Raw genomic sequence first — 17,917 nt, 5'->3', positions numbered from 1 at the left:
GGTGTCTGGACCAGTGTCCGCGGTAATTGTCTTAGAAGTGGCAACTTTTGCTGCTCTGTGAGTAAGAAGATCAAGTTTTGCTGTCAGATTAAACGATTTAGGGGAAAGCTTTTCATACAAATTGGCATAAGTTGCTTGTAAATTTGTAGTGGTATGTAGTCCTTACGGTCAGCCGGTAAGCACAGAGCAGGAAAACAAGGTACACAGAAGGCCAAGCAGGGGGCCTGCGTCACCCGCTGTGGATAGGATGGTGTGGGCCTAGGTAGATGCTGCCTCATGGGGAGGTCAAGGAAGGCTTTGTTCATACAGCAATCTTCAAACTGAGAACTGAAGGTGAGATAGCTTCCCTGAGTGTGGACAGCTGAAGGAGAGCAGGGCAGGAGTGGGTACAGCAACAGGCTGTGGCATTTGAGAGGCAGCAGTGAGTGTCATTGAGTCAGTGAAGGGAGGGGGTACAAAGAGCCGGCAGCTTATGACCAGCCCTTTTCCATGTTAGGAGCAGAATTGCCTGGGAAATCTCCTGAAGTTTCTGAGGCTTTCACAGGACGGTGAGAAACAGTTGTGCATCAGGGGATTATATTATTTGAATTGGCTACAATTCATTTGTGCTTTGAGAACAAGGTTTATTCAGGGCTGAGGAGATGGCTCAGTGGCTAACACCATGGACAGCTCTTGGCAGAGGACCCAGGATTGACTCTCAGCACCCATGTTGGGTGGCTCACAACCACCTGTAACGCCAGCTCCATGGACCAAATGTCCTCCTCTGGACTCTGGGCCCCTGTACTCATCATGTGTATGTAACCTCCCTCCCACTTACCCCCGCCACACACAATTAAAATTAAAACTTTTCCTTTTAAGAAAAAAAAAAAAGCACTTCCTCCGTGGGAGTTTTTAGAATAAGATAGGGTTTTGCTATGCTCAACTTGGAGCTTATGTAAAAATAGTGTTTCTCAACAGAGCACTATTGGTATTTACTCAAAGTATTCATTGAAGTGTGTAGAATTGATTTAAAAAGAGATAGTCTTATAAAAGATTAACAGGATCTCAAAAGATCTGAATTTTTAATCTACAAAAATCTATCATCTTAAACGTGTGCTTTGCTGTGGTATTCACTGCCCACATCTTATGACCTGAGATTTCCCAACCAACTGTAGGTGAAGGCATTCTTTACTATGGTTTCAAACTCAAGACACATGTTCCCATCCCATATAGATATATAATTATAATTATATATTATATTATATTATATTTTATGTGTGTGGGTGTTTGCCTGAATGTAAATTTGTGTACCACATGCATGCAGTACCTTTGGAGGCCAGATGAGGGCACTGGATTTCCCAGAACTGGAATTAGAGGACTGTGAGCAGCCAGGTGAGTGCTGGGTCCAACCTGGGTTCTCTGGAAGAGCACCATCCCTTTTTGCTGTTAAGCCATCTCTCCAGCCCCATTTTTTAAGACTCATTGAGATGGGGTCTTACTAAATTATCTAAGGTAGATTTGAATTTGCAGTCTTCTTGTCTCAGCTTCATAAATAGCTAGGATTAAAGGAATGCACCACCGTGTCTAGATTCAACATGGCCTCCTTATGCAACCATGATAAACACAGATGTATAAGACTGCTGTCATTTAATATAATATATATATATTATATTTAGCAGTACAAGGATAAAAGTCACTTGTTACTATTGTCAGTTATTGTCTACAGTGTAGCATTGTATGTACTAGAAACTTTATATGGCTGGCAGTGTGTTGGGGCTCATTTATATCAACTTTATCATGACTATAACTAGACAATAGGGATTTGGGGGCTCTGGGATATTATGGGCCACCATCATACATGGTTCTGTGTTTACTGAAATGTCATTGTGCAGTGTATCACTGGATTCGAATAAGAACCCTTTAAAAGCAATTTCCCTTTTTCAAGTTGGCAATTGAAGTACACAATTAAAAAACAAAAAACAAAACAAAAAAAGGTATAGACAGATTGCCCGCCATTCCTATCCCTGCCCCCTACCCACTATACCTTTCAACTTGTAACCATCACTATTAGTTGCCTATGTGTTTAGTAGCTTCAACCAGAACATCTTGTTCAAGCCCAGTGCCCTCAGAATGTATTGTTATCTGACCATGTTATTTGAAAAAATAAATAACCTGAGACAAAATCCAAAGATTGGATTGACATTTACTAGCCTTGCCTATTACATTTTGGGAAAACCCATTTATAATATAGACTTTTTATGTGATTTAATAGGATGTATTGAGGATAATGATAGAAAATATATGAGGAGGTTGCCCATTAAGCCATATAATGTATTTAATATTAGTTGGTCAGGCCTGTTTAGATTCATAAAATCAGTGTCTAAAACCTTGATCTGGTTTGCATATAGGGAACATTAACATACAGTATGTGACTTAAAGACTTGTCTGTGGGGGCTAAAGAGCTCAATGGTAAAGAGTGCTTGCTGTTCCTGAAAAAGACGAGAGTTCAGGTCTCAGCACCCGACTAGGTTGATCACAATTGCCAGTAAATCCAGTTCGGGAGATCCAATACCTTCTTCTGGCCTCCACGGGTTTCTGCAATTGTGTAACATACACACAAGCATGTATATATGCACACACACACAAAGAAATCATTTTTTAAAGACTTTTCTATAGGCTACAGTTTAAAAAAAAACTCAATTTCAGGCTTATTTGATAATTGATGAGAATTATCCAACTTCAAGACAAGCATTTTCCGTGTGCCTGTAATCCCAGCACTCAGGAGGCAGAGGTAGGCAGATCTCTTGCGTTCACGTTCAGCCTGGTCTTCAGAACTAGTTCCAGGGCATCCAGAGCTACACAGAGAAACCCTGTCTCCAAAACAAACACACACAGGTACTTTCAACCAGATACCTGTATTTTAGAAACTTACAACTAGCAAGCTAACTACCTTGACATTAGGTTGACTATTCTCTTTTTTGTCTCCCTGTCTGCTTCTGTGGCAAATTCTTTATGGTTTTAATAAGATTTCCTTTCCATCTGTTTTGATCCTACCATGAAATCATACCTTGTTTGATGAGCGTCCTGTTGTTACGGAAATTACCAATACATGACGACAAATACAGCCGTCAGATTTTTATTGCAGCATCAAGTAAGCAAGAAGCTGAGCTTTAGGAAGGATCCTTGACTAAGAAGATTGGGCCCTGGTGTAGTTGGCAAACCCGTTGAGAACAATTATGGAAGCTATGCATTGTGGGAGGCAAGAAATCAGGTGGTTACTAACACTAGCTGGAGCACTACTGTGGTTGCCTAGCAACTGACAGGGCACTGTTTGATAGAGATTGAGCAGGAATGTTGGTGCTGCCACTCAGAGAAAACGAGACAAGTGCTTGACTACAAAATCGCTGTTGGCTTTTTGGAGAAACATAAAAGGCATTCTCCTTCTCTGTGTTGCGCTATCACCCCGCAGTCCTCCCTGCTGTCTGCTCCTTGGAGTGTGGCAGTGGGGGTTTCCCCTTCTTTTGTCTGTGGCTTTGGAAGAAATCAAATTGGGCCACACAAAAGAATACTTGGACATGTTATTTGAGTAGACTTGGTTGCCTGGTGCCCCCAAGAAAACCAGGATTGTCTGGGGTGCCTTGTGTACTTTGTTACAGACGATGTTATCAGCCCTACAGTCTGCAAACGATTTCTTTTGTACTTTAGGGATGATTCAAGGCCACTGGCCACCTTCACTTCCTTGCATTCTGGTACAAGCTGAGCAGAGACAGCATTCCTTTGTTCGTGTCCATGTGAGCCAGACCCCAGAAACACTATCCGTGGTGGGAGAATGTTTGAGACCATCTCCTAGAGCCCTTTGTGTGCTGCCCCTCCTAGCCGTGAGGCATACCTGTGGCTTGAGATGATGAAATGATGTGTGTAGTCCCCACCAAGGGCTGGCCTCCAGAAAAGCCCATGTATATTAGCTGTGCCTTGCATAGCACTTATTGTAAGCTGAATATGCCCCCTCCCCTCTTTTAACACTAAGCATACAGAATTTAAGTACTATGTGCCAGGTGACCCAGTGTGAAATATGGGGAAACCTGAAATTCAGACCCAGATAATCCATCATAAATATTATGTGCCTAAGCTTTGGTTATACTTGATACATAAGACAGGTGTGGGCCCTGCACCCAGGAACTTGGGGTCTAGTGAGAGTCATCCCCCTTGGCCTCTGCTTCGAGAACGACATTGCTGACTGCTGCACTGGGAAGAAGAGCTCAGCTCATAGGCTCCCAGCAGCCCTTGCTGGGTAAAGCGGGAGCAGCCCAGTTGCCGTTCTCTCTACTGTCCTGCCGCTCCTGGGCCAGGCCTCACTGATCTCTCTTTAGGCCCACTACCCAGTGTGCCCTGGCTTCCTGCCCAGCTTGATTTTCATTTCTGGCCCAGCCAGGCACAGTCCTGTGCCTAAGCTACTCAAGAGGCTGAAGGGGGATGACTGCAGGTTCAAGGCCAATCTAGGCAACTTAGTGAAACCCTTTCTCAAAATGAAAAATGAAAAGAAGGAAACCTCCCCACCCCCCTCCAAAAAAAAAAAAAAGAAAGAAAGAAGAGAAGGCTGGGGATGTTGCCTGGCGCCTTATATATATGAGGCCCTAGGCTAATTCTTCAGTGCCACCAACACCAACCCAAACAGATTCTGCCATGGCTGTAGCTAAGCCAGTCAGATGGCCTGCAGTGAAATAGCGCATCAGAATAGTGAGTTTTTAGGGCAGCAAAACTAACTCCTTCATAATTAGGAAGTAAAGGGGGAGGGGGGAACAGACACTAGAGCCCCAGAATCTCCCTCAGGGCCCTGCATCCAGTGGCTGAAATCCTCATGCAAGGCCACCTCCCACATTTTAGCACCTGGACATTTGAGGCTCACTTAACCAAATCCTGCTGCGTATTGGATCCTCTCCTGAAGCTCCATGCAGTTTTTCCCCATGGCAGTGATCTCCGTCTACCACACCCATCCTCCCCGCTGCTGCTGTCAGTCAGTACCCCCATGGATGCCCCTAACTGCTACAGCCATAAGCACACACCCTGAACCCCTCCCCCACAGCCTGGTGCAGCCATCAGTAGTCGCAGATCAGCTATCAGGATCCCATCCCAAGGCCCACACGCCCAGCAGGATACCCCCAGCAGGCATGGAAAGTGTGCTCCCAAATGGCAGAAGAGATGAGTAAAAGACTGAACAGTCATAGGATGCTCAGCAGTGTTCGACGAGAGAGAGCGAGCCAGATGACTCACGCTGTAGGTGGCATTTGCTTTTGCATGATGTGGCTGAGTTTGGTATGCACAGACCGGATGGTTAGAAGCCAGGGAACTTCGATACTCAAGAAATCTTGTCAGCTGCCAGGATGTGCCTGGAAAATGGGCATTGAGTGAGCATGCTGAAGTGTTCTAAGGGAGCTCTGGAGTTTTTGGCATCATACCCCAGTAACGCCTGGCACTGCACAGATACCCAGGAGACAACTTCTTGAAAGAATGAACAGAGGCGGGACACTGGAAGGGCAGCAGCAGGTGAGTAAGGCACCCACCCCCTCACCCCGACTCCCACGGGGGGGGGGGGGGGGCGGACCTGAGAGCCCAAACAGATCGATTCTCTCTATGGGTTAATTGTCTGGAGTCTTTTGTTATTCTGATGAATGTGGCTAGCAACAGGCTTCAGGGATGCTTTAGGTAGAGGAAATCATGAGCCTGAAGGTCCCGGGTCATGGCGAGGGTGGAAAGGACCTTAAGCTGGCATAGGGTGTTGTGTTGAAAGGAGTGAAGAAGAAGCTAGAAAGTTGTGGAACCAGCTTGAGATTTTAGGCTTTGCGGTTAGGGATCATTGAAGGTTTTCAAACAAGGGCGCCAGGTGACCACAGTCCTTTGTTAATGCTACTGAGAGTCTGCCCTTCTTTCTCTTGTACCTGCTGGTGGAGCACGGCCAGCTTTCTGAGCGCTGACTGGACTGGGTGTTATTACACCTGCCTGTGGGTGTGGAAACAGGTACACAGTTTAGGCTGTTCATCTTGTTGGTCAAACTGGATCTTGGCTCTGTCTTTTGTCTCCTCAGCATCCTACTCTTTTTCTGAGTTCTTGTGTGGATGGATAGACTAGGCGGATAGAATGTGGAGGCAGGAAGTCCTCCTGAGACACTGACACAGACTTCTAAGCATGGGGCCATCCATGACAGTGCTGGGTGGGGAAGAAGAGGAAGTCATTCATACAGACTAGATCAGAGGGCCAGAGCTGTAGCAGGCTAAGAGCAAGAAGGAAGGAGCTCATTGCCCATAAGGTGCGCACAGTTCTGTCACAGTTATAAGTGTTGTCAGGCTTTGTGAGCTGGATACAAGCTCCAAGAAGGCTGCTTCTCAAACTGTCTTCCACTGGATGTCAGTGGCAACCTAGTCTTCTCTAGAGCTCCAGAGATAGAAAGTGCCACTGTGGGACCTAGAAAATGAAGCCAGGGTACCAGGCTTTGTAAACTCAGGGGCATCAGATGGTGTCTGCCTATAACGTAAATTAGCCCAAAGCTGGCCAGACACTGGTCCTGTTGGTCTTCCCTGGCTGAATATACAGCCTACCATCAGCAGCCAGGAGAGATAGCCCCTCTGCTCTCTCTGCTTGTTTCCCTCTGTCCAACCAAGGGTGGGGCTCTATCTGTGCTGTTCACACTGTGTTCCCTGGAGCCCTATGAGTTCTGAAATCTTCTTTCCAAGGCCACAAAGGAGCCAAGCACAGGCTGCTGCTGCTGCTTCTTCTGGAGACACTGGTCTTGCTTGTTAAAATGTTTCCTTTGAACAAAGAATTCTCCTGGCTTAAAAAAAAAAAAAACATAAAGGAACTTCAAAAATGAGGTTACAATATTTCACATCCCAGGACCCATCCTGACAAAACATCATAGTTCTGTAAAGAACAAAACATTTCCCAGTCCTTCCTCTGTACCCTGATCGCCTTTGCCTAGGGGACTTGACCCATCCACCCTGGTAACCAATCCAGATATTCTCTCTACAGCTTGTCATATTTATAGCTTTCCCGCCACCAGAGGCCCACCAAAACAGTGGGCCATTAAAGCAGATGACAAAACACTAAGCAGCATTTGGTTATCACATTGGTTGTGACTCATGGCATATTTACATTCTTGGATTTGGTGCCTTTAATACTGATTCTGACTAGAATTTGAGAAGCGGGTTTTTAAAGAGACCATGATATTTGTCTGGAGAGGTCAGTTGTCTTTTCATTACACTCATTTACTTTATATACACATATGTATGTGGTCAAAGGTTAACTTAGGGGAGTCAGTTCTCCCGTCTACACATGGGGGTCCTCGGGATCAACCTCAGGTTGTCAGGCTTCTTGGTAAGTGCCTTGACCACTGGGCCATCTGCCAGCCCCACTTGTGTGGCTTTTGGTTTTGGTTTTGGCTTTTATTATTTGGCCTGTCGTTTTTAGTTTAGTTGGTTGGTTGAATGAATTAAATTTAAGGCCCATGCTCGCTAGGCAAGTGCTCGCTCACTGAACTGTAGCGTCAGCTAGAAGGAACTTTGACCATAATTCTTTTTATTTTGAATTCTTGATTCTGCTGTGATGGCTTCTGAAGTCCTTCCAGTTGCATCCGTGGGATCAAGGATAGATTATTGTGTTTAAAGACAAGAGCGGTGTGTCCATGGAATGCCAGAGCCTCCACTTGGAGTTCACTATGCCAGTGAGAGGCTGTGTCAGTGAGAGTGGAGAGTAGTTTGCCCGGGACTGGGGAACAAGGTGAGGTCTTCAAGTAGCCTGGTGAGAATCCACTTAGCACTGTGTTGAAATGAAGACTTGCAAAAGCCCACACCAAGTTCAGTGTTCCTGCAGCACACTGCTCATACTTGTCTGTCAGGAAACACATCAGGGTGGTCTTCATTTTTCCTTTCCTTCTGGAATTTCCTTGTTACATCATGCAAGCGATAATACCTTCAAAGCACAGTAGCTAATCTCGTAAAATTGTCCAACATGTGAAAATCTGATTTCATCTTTACCACGCCGTAATGTTGCTGGCACCCTATCCCCTTCTGTAATAGCAACAGGGGGCTTACATGTGTGCCCCATTTTATAACGTGGTTGTGTTTCTGCCTTGGAGGTTTGTGCTGTAGTTATGGTGTTAGTGATGCAATCCAGCGAATGATGCTTAGACCCACCTGTACCAAAACTGGATGACTAGGAAGCCCAGGAAGACCCACCCTCCAGAGCATCCTATCACTTAATGACTCACACCAGAGGAAGGGGGTCAGAGTCACCGCCCACCGTTGGTAAGAGCAAGCATTTGTTGCGCACCATTCACGTGCTGGGGACTTCATGCGCCTTATTGTCAGCCTCCTCACACCAGTGTTCGGAGACAGGTGTCGCTGTACTTACTGTTGGGAAGCTGCTGGTTGGCAGGACAGCACTAGCTGGTCGGAATACACGGGATTCAGGTTCTGTGCGTGCTAATCCTCTGTCCTTTGTGTTTTGTGCTTAATTCTTGGCAGATTTTTTTCTCCAAATTTTGACTTCAAATGTTTTAGACCTTAAACTACATACAATCTGAGTCTCCTCTAACCCCGAGTCTTAATCAATTGTACCTCCTGAGCTGGGTGAATCAGCCCCTTTTCCTGAGGAAAGTACTTGTTTCTTGCCTGCCTGACGTCTTCGGGATTCAGTGTTGAGAGATATGGGCTGGAGGAGCAGCCGACAGCTTCTGAAAGAGACAGGGCGTGCAGGGGAGGAAAGGGCGGCTCCCTGAGTAGGCAGAGTGGAAGGCATCCTGGACAAAGAAAGGATGTTTGCAGATCTGGGGGTTGCGGGGGTGAATAAGACCTCTTACAGTCAAGCAGGAGAACCGTGGAAGGCAATGACAGGAAATAAAACCGAAAGGCACGGATCCAGTCCTTTTTGGAGGGTCTTAGATGCCAGGCTATGACATTTGAGGCTTTGTTTGGAAGGATGTTTTCTAAGAACCACAGAAGATCAATATGAAATGAGAAACCCGAGCCAGGGCGATCTGGAGCTCTCTTCTACAGTAAAGGGACCTGACTCAGGGCCCCTATTGGAACCATGTTACACGTTACATTAGAAAACTGGCTGAAAACATTGCCCTATGCAGCAGCTAAGGCCTGACCAAATGAGGCTGAGCAGAAGGAAATTGGCCTTAAAGATGCAGGGACAGAGAGAGTCAACCAGCCTTTAAATACTGAGGGAGGCCAGGCTTACCTTTAATCCCAAGAATCTCAGAAGGCAGAGGCAGGAGGATCTCTGTGAGTTCCAGGCCAGCCAGTACTACATAGTGAGACCTTGTCTTAAAGACAAAAACAAAAACTTGTAAACACTCGGGGAAATCTCTAGAATTCTCCTCTAGAGTCTCGAGGGGAATTTTTTTTTAAAAACCTGCCAATACCTAGATTTTAGCCCAGTGTGATCCATTTTGAACTCCTCATCACCAGGAGCCTAAGATAGTAAGTTAGTTATTTGAAGGCACGGACCTTGTGGCCATCACTACGTGCGTTAGTCAGAGTTTCCGTCTCTGTAACAAACACCTGGGAAAAAGAGATCACAGGAGGAGTTCTGTGTTTTGGCTCACCATATCAGAGATGGCAGTCTCCTTGGCCCTGCTGTTTCCAGGGCCATAGGGCAGAGGCTCAACACAGGGAGGACCAGGCACAGAAAGAGACAGGGACAGGATGTCCCCAAGGACCTACCCCTAACGACTGACTTGTCCCAGCCATGCCTCACCTCCTGAGGTCTCTATCGCCTCCAGAATGACACCATGAGCCCAGGAAATAACCAAGAAGACAAGCATCATCTTAAAACACAGCTTCACAGAATTAAATGCAGACATGATTAGAAATACTGAACACCACTCCTAATCAGAGCAGTCCTAGTTGAAGATGTAGTCTGTCTATTAGAATGCAAAGTTGTCCTACCCAGCATTCTCAATGGCCCAAGAGAAGAGTACTATTTTGTATCTTTGAGAGATAATCTACATACGGAAAGATGAGGGAAATTTGACAATGTCAGAATTCCAACAAGAAGTGCCCTGAAATAACAGCATGAATCATTTAGTGTGAGATTTTCTTTTCCCTTACAGTGAGACTATTTTTTCCCTCTTTTGTGACATTTTATTGCAGTCCATAGAGAGAAAACAGCCCAAGGGCAGTACAGGGAAGCCTAGAGCCAATGCTGAAGAGCGGCAACATACACTACCTGCGTATATTTGCAGAAGGCATGTTACTGGTGGCGTTCAGGAACAGGTGGCAGCAATGGCTATGGTCTGGCCTTCCCTTCTCACTCTAGCTGCTCGGTCTGATCTTCAGCATTCACTGTTAACACTGTGTGACACTTGTCTGTGCAAGTGTTGGTCCCCTGCCTCTGACACTCCCAGGGGTGTGGTAGCCCAAGCCTCAGTTTGTAAGCCGGGTCTTCTCTTTATGTAGGTGCTGCCTAGACTGTTGAGTAATTAAGATCCAGAGAAACGCTTCATCAGCCAACAGGTCCCCCATAACAGCAGTCGCCCCGGAGGACACATATATCTTTATCAAAAATGTAACAGTGAACCCAGTCTGCAGCTCTAATGATGCCCAAGCCGGTGCTGGCTATGGCAGCCACTCCCATCACCAGTGCTTAGACCCACCGAGCAAGGCGTGACCTCAAGGCCGTCTTCATGGGGTCCCTTCTCTTGAGGAGCTATTTCTAACAGATTATCATGAGCTTTCCAGTAAGCTCTCAGTGGAAACTAGGAATTTTTCCCTTTGGAGCAGCAGAGAAACTCCCCAGGTGGATGTGCAGAGGCTGGCTTGAAGACTCTGGTCTGATAAAGTGTTTGGTCTCAAAGGCCACCCCTCCCCCACGCATGCCCATTCTAGAGAGGGGGCCCCAAGCCGAGGAGGGTAGGAAGGGCTTGGGGAGTCACTGTTAACAGGGAACAGGGATAAACCATCTGCTGCCTTCCTTTCTTCTCCAGGCACCTTTCATACTATTCCACGTGTTCCTTATGTATTCCATACGTACCTTACATGCAGCCTCCTGGGATTTCATTTAGACATTCTTACAGTAGACAGTATAAATTTATTCTGCAAAAGTTGATAAAAAAGTTTTCATACTGTGAACCGAAGTCAAGCCTATAGCGAGCAGGTGATTATCACTATCCGTGCCCCTTGTCGGCACTGCCCAGGGCCAGCTTAGCAATGTTGACTCAGTGTGTTGTTCGGTTCGGGCTCCCATGTAAGTACCACGTGTAGCTTCTAAACCACACAATGTATCTCCCCCAGTTCCAGAGACTGGACTGGTAGGTAAAGAGGAGATGGGGTCTTCTTCCAAGGTTGCAGATAGCTAACTTCTCCTCATCCCCTCACACAGTGGAGAGAAGCCAAAGGAGTTCCTGTGTCTCTTACCAAGTCACTTCTGTCTCGTGTAGGTTGAACATTTACTTCCTGAGACTCTCACATTGGGAGTTAGGATTTCAATGTGGTAATAGAAACAGAGTCATTAACAACTTGGTAAGAGGAGTCACCCTTGATTGTCTGAACCATGTTTTTCAGAATTCCTGTCCCTGTATGTTTCTGATTAGGATGAACCCAAGAGAGATTCTAAGGGTGTTGGGAGGGTGATTGAGAGACATTGTCATTTTTATAACACAGTCGGCTACTGTGTCACTGAGCACTGGGTCACTCTGTTGGCATGAGGTAGCAGGTGAGCCCACTTACCTGCTGAGGTCCTCCAAAGCTCCTCTGACCCCTGGGCCTCACTATGTGTGTTTATCTAGTTCTGGGCTATGTGCTCTGCCTTCTCTAAGACACCCAGTGCTAGAGCCATACAATCTGGCCTGAGTTTCTTTGTTCATGGCTTTAATTCATACTCACGGTTCTAGCGTGTTGCTCTCATTTTTACCTGCTCTGCGTGGCCTCCCAGATCCCATCTCAGGCAAAGCTCACAAAGCTGTCTCTCCCAGTGCTTTGTAACCCAGCTCCCACAACTATAACAAGTCAGGTTTCTAGAAAAAGTCTGCACATACATATGTGTTAGATGCAATCTTCTAACTCTGTTGCCCTGATTGAGCATAACTGACACACTTATCCCTTCACTATTACTTCATTAGTAGTTGTGGGGCTGGTTCTGATGGACCGTAACACTTGACACATCCTGAAGCCTACCCTTGTCTACAGCCACACCAACCCTGAATGTGCCAAACTGCATCCCTAAAAGAATGAAGTAACCTAGCCAGATGCAGTGGCACACACTGGTAATCCCAGCACTCAGGGAGGTGGAGGAAGGCAGATCTCTGAGTTCAAGGCTAGCCTGGTCCACAAAGCGAGTTCAGAACAGCCAAGGCTACACAGGGAAACTGTGTCTCAAAAAACAACAAACAACAACAGCAAAATATGAGAGGTGGAAGGAGGGAAAGAATGAATGAAATACCCTTCCCTTCCTAATATAGCAAACACAAGGAAATGGGAGAAGGTTGCTCAGTCTAGAGGGAGGCAGGAGAAAGCTGCAAGGATGAAGGAATGGCTGATGGGTCTGAGTGGAAAAGGGTAGCTAGAATGCCTTCTGAGTCCCAGGGGCACAAGAACTTTGCATGAGCGTCAGGGTGTCACTTTGCCCTGTAGAAGACACTGGTGGCTTCTCCTGTCTGTCTATACCACCACCCACACCCAGAGCAGACAGCATGAGAGTTTGGAAATAGATCCCAGCCTTCCTGGCTGCCCTGGGTGCCTGTGATTCAAAGCATTACTCATAATGTAAGAAAGTATTAAAGATGACATTTCAAGGAATGTTGCTTTGTCACCCAGACAACCTACAAGTGTCTTTCAAGTCTCCCAGTGTTCAGGGTAGACTTTGGAAGGCTACAGATAACTTGGCATTCTTTTAGAGGCAAGTATAAATTCAGGCGGGAGGGAGCCGTCTGTAAGAGTTTCCCTGTAGTCTCCATGGGTCTTCACTATGGATAGACCCCTGCCTGTGGCGTGTGAGGGCGCACAGTTAACATGGACTGAGTAAAGACCGTTTCCAAAGGCACCTTTGGCTCAGGGTGCCGTGTTGCTGGCATTCTAGAAAGTGAGAACTTTGAGGGGACAACCTCCACCTCAGCCTGCTGGTTAACTTTACCATTAAGCATTTCCTTAGCACGGGAAGGTGCCACTCCTTACTGACAACTCTCTCCCTCTAATTCCGCTGTGTTTCTCTGTGACCTTGTGCCTCCCAGAAAGGCTTCCGATCCCCAGGATGCTCCAAGTGCTTGAGAAGGCAGGTAGTTCTGTAAATGTTCGTGTAGCCCAGGCTGGCCTTGGACTCCTGGTCCTCCTGCCTCCACCTCCAGAGTCCAGCAGTTACACACATGCACCGACTCACTTAGTTATTCATATTCATCTCTAAAGAGAAATAGAATTTAGATAAACCTAGTTGATTGTTTAAGGCCATGGAGTAGGTTTATTCTGATTAATTAGCAGAGCAGTTTTCCTAAAGTTGCACATATTTGTGGGGAACACTGTACACAGTATACAGTGATCAAGTCAGAATAAAAACCGTTTCCATCTCCGTAAACGTTCATCTCTTTGAGTTACTTCAACTCCTTCACTTAGCCCTTTTTATAATGTGTAAGAAATTCTCAGGACTTACAGCTGGGTAGTGCTGTTCATTACTTCCCCCTTGGCGCCCTCGGATTCTGTAAGTGCTGGTCCTCAAGGGGGAGGCTTCCAGGTCAGTACCAACTGGATTATCCCGAGTCCTGGATGAAAGTGTATAGTGTCTTCAGCAATGGGCTTTTAACGTCACATTCTGGGAAGTGATCAAGGACAGTCACAATACTGTGGAGCAGGGGGTGGGGGTATGGTGAACTCTACCTGGCACTGGAGCTTTCGTTAGATAGTCTATGGTTCCCGAGGACCATCCTTTTGTGTGGGGAGACAAATACATATCACTAATATATATAAAATAATAGGCTTCCCTATAGCTTTTTCAAATACTTTTAGTGTCATTTCTTCCTCCCTCTATATCACCCATTTTCCTCTCTTCCCTGTCCCCAGTTAGTTAATTTCCCCCCCTTTTCCCTTTATAGCACTTTTGTCCTGCTATCCTCAAGTCTCTCTCTCCTCCCCCCCCCCTCTCTTTCACACACACACACTATGTTGGTTGGTTTTGATTATCAACTTGTCAAGATTTAGAAACCTCTGGGCATGTCTGTGAAGATGTTTCCAGAAGTTTAACTGAAAAGGGAAAACCCACCTTGAATGTGGTCCACACTGTCTCATGGTCCAGCATTCGTCTCTCTCTGCCTCTGAACTAAGGACACGCTATCCAGCTACAGTCACTTGTCACCGTCACTGCCAAGCCATAATAAGTGGTACCCTCAAACTGTGAGCCACAAGTAAAGCCTGCCTGCCTGCCTTAAATAAATAATAGATGTATAAGAAACTGTTTCCAGCTGTGGTCACTGAGTGTGGCGCTCTAGGACTCTTTTTGACACCTGTTGTCTGGCCTTCCTGTGCCCTCCCTAGGCCCCGCACCCTTCCCAGCCTTCAGCCTGTGCTGTGCTCCTCTCCACTCCTATGAAGTCAGCATCTTGTCATTTCCTTTCTATCTATTCAAGTCTCCTTCCTCCTGCTCTGACAGGATTGTTTTTAAAGCCATACCCACAACTCTGTCTATATTAAACATGATTCTAAATGAGCCATTTCTTTCTGACTGCAAGCACCAGGCTAGTGGTGCTTTCTTAAAAGCAAAAGTAGAAATTAACTTTAGTTGTCGTTCCCCCCAAAAACACAGAAAGTGGCTACATGTATTTGATATATTAACAAGTTTTTTTCTTTTAAAGGTCTTTTTTAAGGTTTATTTTTATTCTTTTTAGTAATGTGTACATGTCTGTATGGGGGCTTGTGCACGTGAGTGCAGTGCCCTTGGAGGCCAGAAGGGGGCATGGAATCCCCTCGATCTGGAGTTGCGGGCATTTGGGACCTACATGGCTGCTAGAAACCAAACTCTGGTCCTCTGCAAGAGCCTCATTCACACCCTTAACCACTGAGCCTTGTCTCCAGCCCCACAGATTTTTCTTAATTGCTGCCTTTATATATAACAAAACTAGAAGCCATAGCAATACCAATACCAGGACTATAAAAAGAAAATGGAGTTTGGACAGGGAAAAAAATACTTCTAAGGAAGATAATCATTTTAATAGCTGCCCTGGCCGGGCGGTGGGGGGGGGGGGCATACAAATGAGGGTGAAGCTGTCCCAAATTAGCAATTAGATAAATCCTAAGAATTACAGCACAGTGGGACTTAAATTTCCTTTTCAATACCACAGTTATGCTCGAAACTGAATCAACGTGATTGCGGCTATATATTTTTTGACCAGTGCTCTCGCAGCTGTGCACATCTGACCCACACAGAGGCACCACACTGAGACAGCCCTTTCTGTGTCCTTGTCCCCACAGTGCGAATCTGTCCAAGGCTGCCTGGGGAGCACTGGAGAAGAATGGCACCCAGCTGATGATCCGGTCCTACGAGCTTGGGGTCCTTTTCCTCCCGTCGGCATTTGTGAGTCACGAGTCACCTGGCCACTTGGTCACACGTGTTATGAATGAGTGGGTCTTCTCTGTTCTCTTCCAATAGTCACTGTGTGGGCCCAGCATTGTCTGGTAGCAAGGTCAGGATTATAATCCAAAACCTCTGCTTTTATTGTCAGAAGCCTGGCTAGAGGTTGAAAGGTGAGGTTAATAACCATATTAAATAAATGTATACCATGGGAAGTGACAAGTTATCAACAGAATGGACCAGCCAAGCACAGGACGTTAAGGGTGGCGTGGTAGGGAAATGAAAGATGGGGAGGGGTGGAAGAGGCGTCACAGCTGAAAAGGGACATGAGCACCCACAAATGTACCGTGCTGGAAGTGGTCTCTCAAGATGTCCAGGACACCAGCTCTCGGCAGCTTTGAAATGGCTAACAGCTTCCATGGCCAGATACCAGATGACATATCTGCCGTGCCTGTGGGGACCAGGTGGCCTAAGCCATATGCTTCACTACACACGAGACTCCTACTTCCAGAGACTCTTTTCCCTGAGGTACAGAGACCCCAGCCCCTCCCCTCCCTCCTCACACCCTCTGGGCACACTCCTAATCATGGGATACAGTCAGGGTTGCCTACACAGGAAGATGGCTAATGGCCCCTTCATTTCCCTTTTGAGTACTTGTGGTAGTTTTAGGATAGGCCCATTGTGAGCTGCTTGGGGTGAACTAGGTTTAGCTAAGGGGGTGCCTTGAACTTGGCCGTAGACTTAAATCAGCCCCCGAGCAGTAATGGATTCACAATCTCACAGAGCAGTGCAAAGCGCCCTCTTTCTTAGAATTCCCTCTTCGCCATGCTCTGGGGAGCAGCTGGCTCTGAACCTCTCTCTCCTCCATTTGTCAGTCTCTACCTGTGCTTCTCCACCCCAGAGGGTTTCAGGAAGTAACGAGCTGCCCACTCCAAGCGCCGTCATCAGGTGTCAGCCCATTCTCTTTCCGACTGGATAAATGTCCATTTGCTGCTTACAGCTAGATTTCAGTGTCACAGCCTGCGAAGGTAGACGGCAACTTGAAGGACACAGTGGTGATGTCCCTGAGGTTCCACAGCTAGAGTAGGGTGTAGCCCCGAGGCCTCCGTCTGCTGCCTGCTCCCTCTGATCTTTCACTTCTGTCACGTTTCTGGGAAAGTGCAAGTTTGTGATTCTAGAGTACAGCGCTCAGGTATTTGCTGTGGATGCTGGATGCTGTGGACCAGCTTCATCCTAGGTAAGAATCATCTCCCAGTGCTGACTCAAAGGATGGACAGTCCATGGCTTTCTTCTTTGGCTTTGTTGTTGGCTTTGGTATTTGTAAAGTCTATTCTGAGCTATCCCTGACCTAGGGAATGTTCATGAGACAGAAATATACTGTCACCCCTGTCCTCCAGGCCCCCCTCAATACAGATACTCTTTTCCTGTGTATTAGATGAAGGCCGTAGAGAAAAGTTGGAATAATCACTTAAAATGCCTAAAATTGGCTTTGTTAATAACAAGATAAGGCACATATAGCACATTTGAAATAAAAATAGAGATTGTATTATTTATGAAGACTGTCTAGCAAACATAAAAGATGCATGCCAGCCCTTCTGAGGTGAGCCACCCAGGAGCTAGGCCCCAAGCACTGTGACCGTGTATTTTACATACTGGCTATGTATGTAGTACATAAGCTTGGGATTGACCTTAGCTTTCCAAACCATGAGCAGATTCGTCTAAAGCTAACATCATAGCACTGGCCGAAGAAAGATTAACAGAATGTCTGTAGCTATTTACACATGTTCTGGTTTGTTGTTGTTGTTGTTGTTGTTGTTGTTATCACTTGTTCATGTCTGGAAAGCTGAAGAATGGGAGATAAGTAGGAGGGAGAGAGAAAGGAAACACAGGTACTTGAGCTTGGAGGCTACACTAATTATGGGATGGAAAGTGCTCTTCTATGGTCTTTCGATGTGTGGACTTCTCTAATCCACGGTCTTCGCTGTTCTTACATGCACCAAGTAAAAGGTATTTTTGAGGAAAGACACTAAGAAGGCTGCAGCTCTCCACCAGCTCTGCCTTGTCTCTAGAGCCTGGGACAGTACTTAGCAAAGACTAGTACAGACCAGCCAAGCACAGCCTGTCCCAGCATCTTCCATTCAACTGAGCTGCCTGCGCCCTTCAGTGAGTCTTAGATGGCCGGGCACAGTGCTGACATCAGGCACTGTGGAGAACATGCAGAAGTGTTTTGTCCTTGTGCTCTCAGGAAACTTGTGATCATAGTCAGACCCCCTGTACATGTCAGTACGATGCACGAGCCGAGGGCTAAGCCGTGAGTGTGGCATGCTGAAACTAACGGGCTACAGTGTTCTTTCCTCTGCACTTTACAAAAAGAGGGTTAACCCGCAAA

The 17,917-nt window shown here is 46.4% G+C and overlaps 1 protein-coding gene across 5 annotated transcripts in view; it reads left to right on the top strand.

The window, feature by feature from the left end:
- The window catches only part of TDP1 (tyrosyl-DNA phosphodiesterase 1), a 76,129-nt gene that overhangs the window by 35,225 nt on the left and 22,987 nt on the right, over nt 1–17,917 (top strand). For all 5 annotated transcript variants that reach the window (XM_084792020.1, XM_084792019.1, XM_084792021.1 and 2 more), the window contains one exon: nt 15,429–15,531. In XM_084792020.1, the coding sequence (XP_084648146.1) occupies nt 15,429–15,531 (103 nt within the window). The remainder of the gene's footprint in view (nt 1–15,428; nt 15,532–17,917) is intronic.

The sequence above is a fragment of the Acomys minous genome (genome assembly GCF_964271855.1).
Source record: "Acomys minous genome assembly, chromosome: 8".
NCBI lineage: Eukaryota > Metazoa > Chordata > Mammalia > Rodentia > Muridae > Acomys > Acomys minous.
The sequence above is the reverse complement of the archived record's forward strand: the minus strand, read 5'-3'. Positions and strand labels throughout refer to the sequence as shown.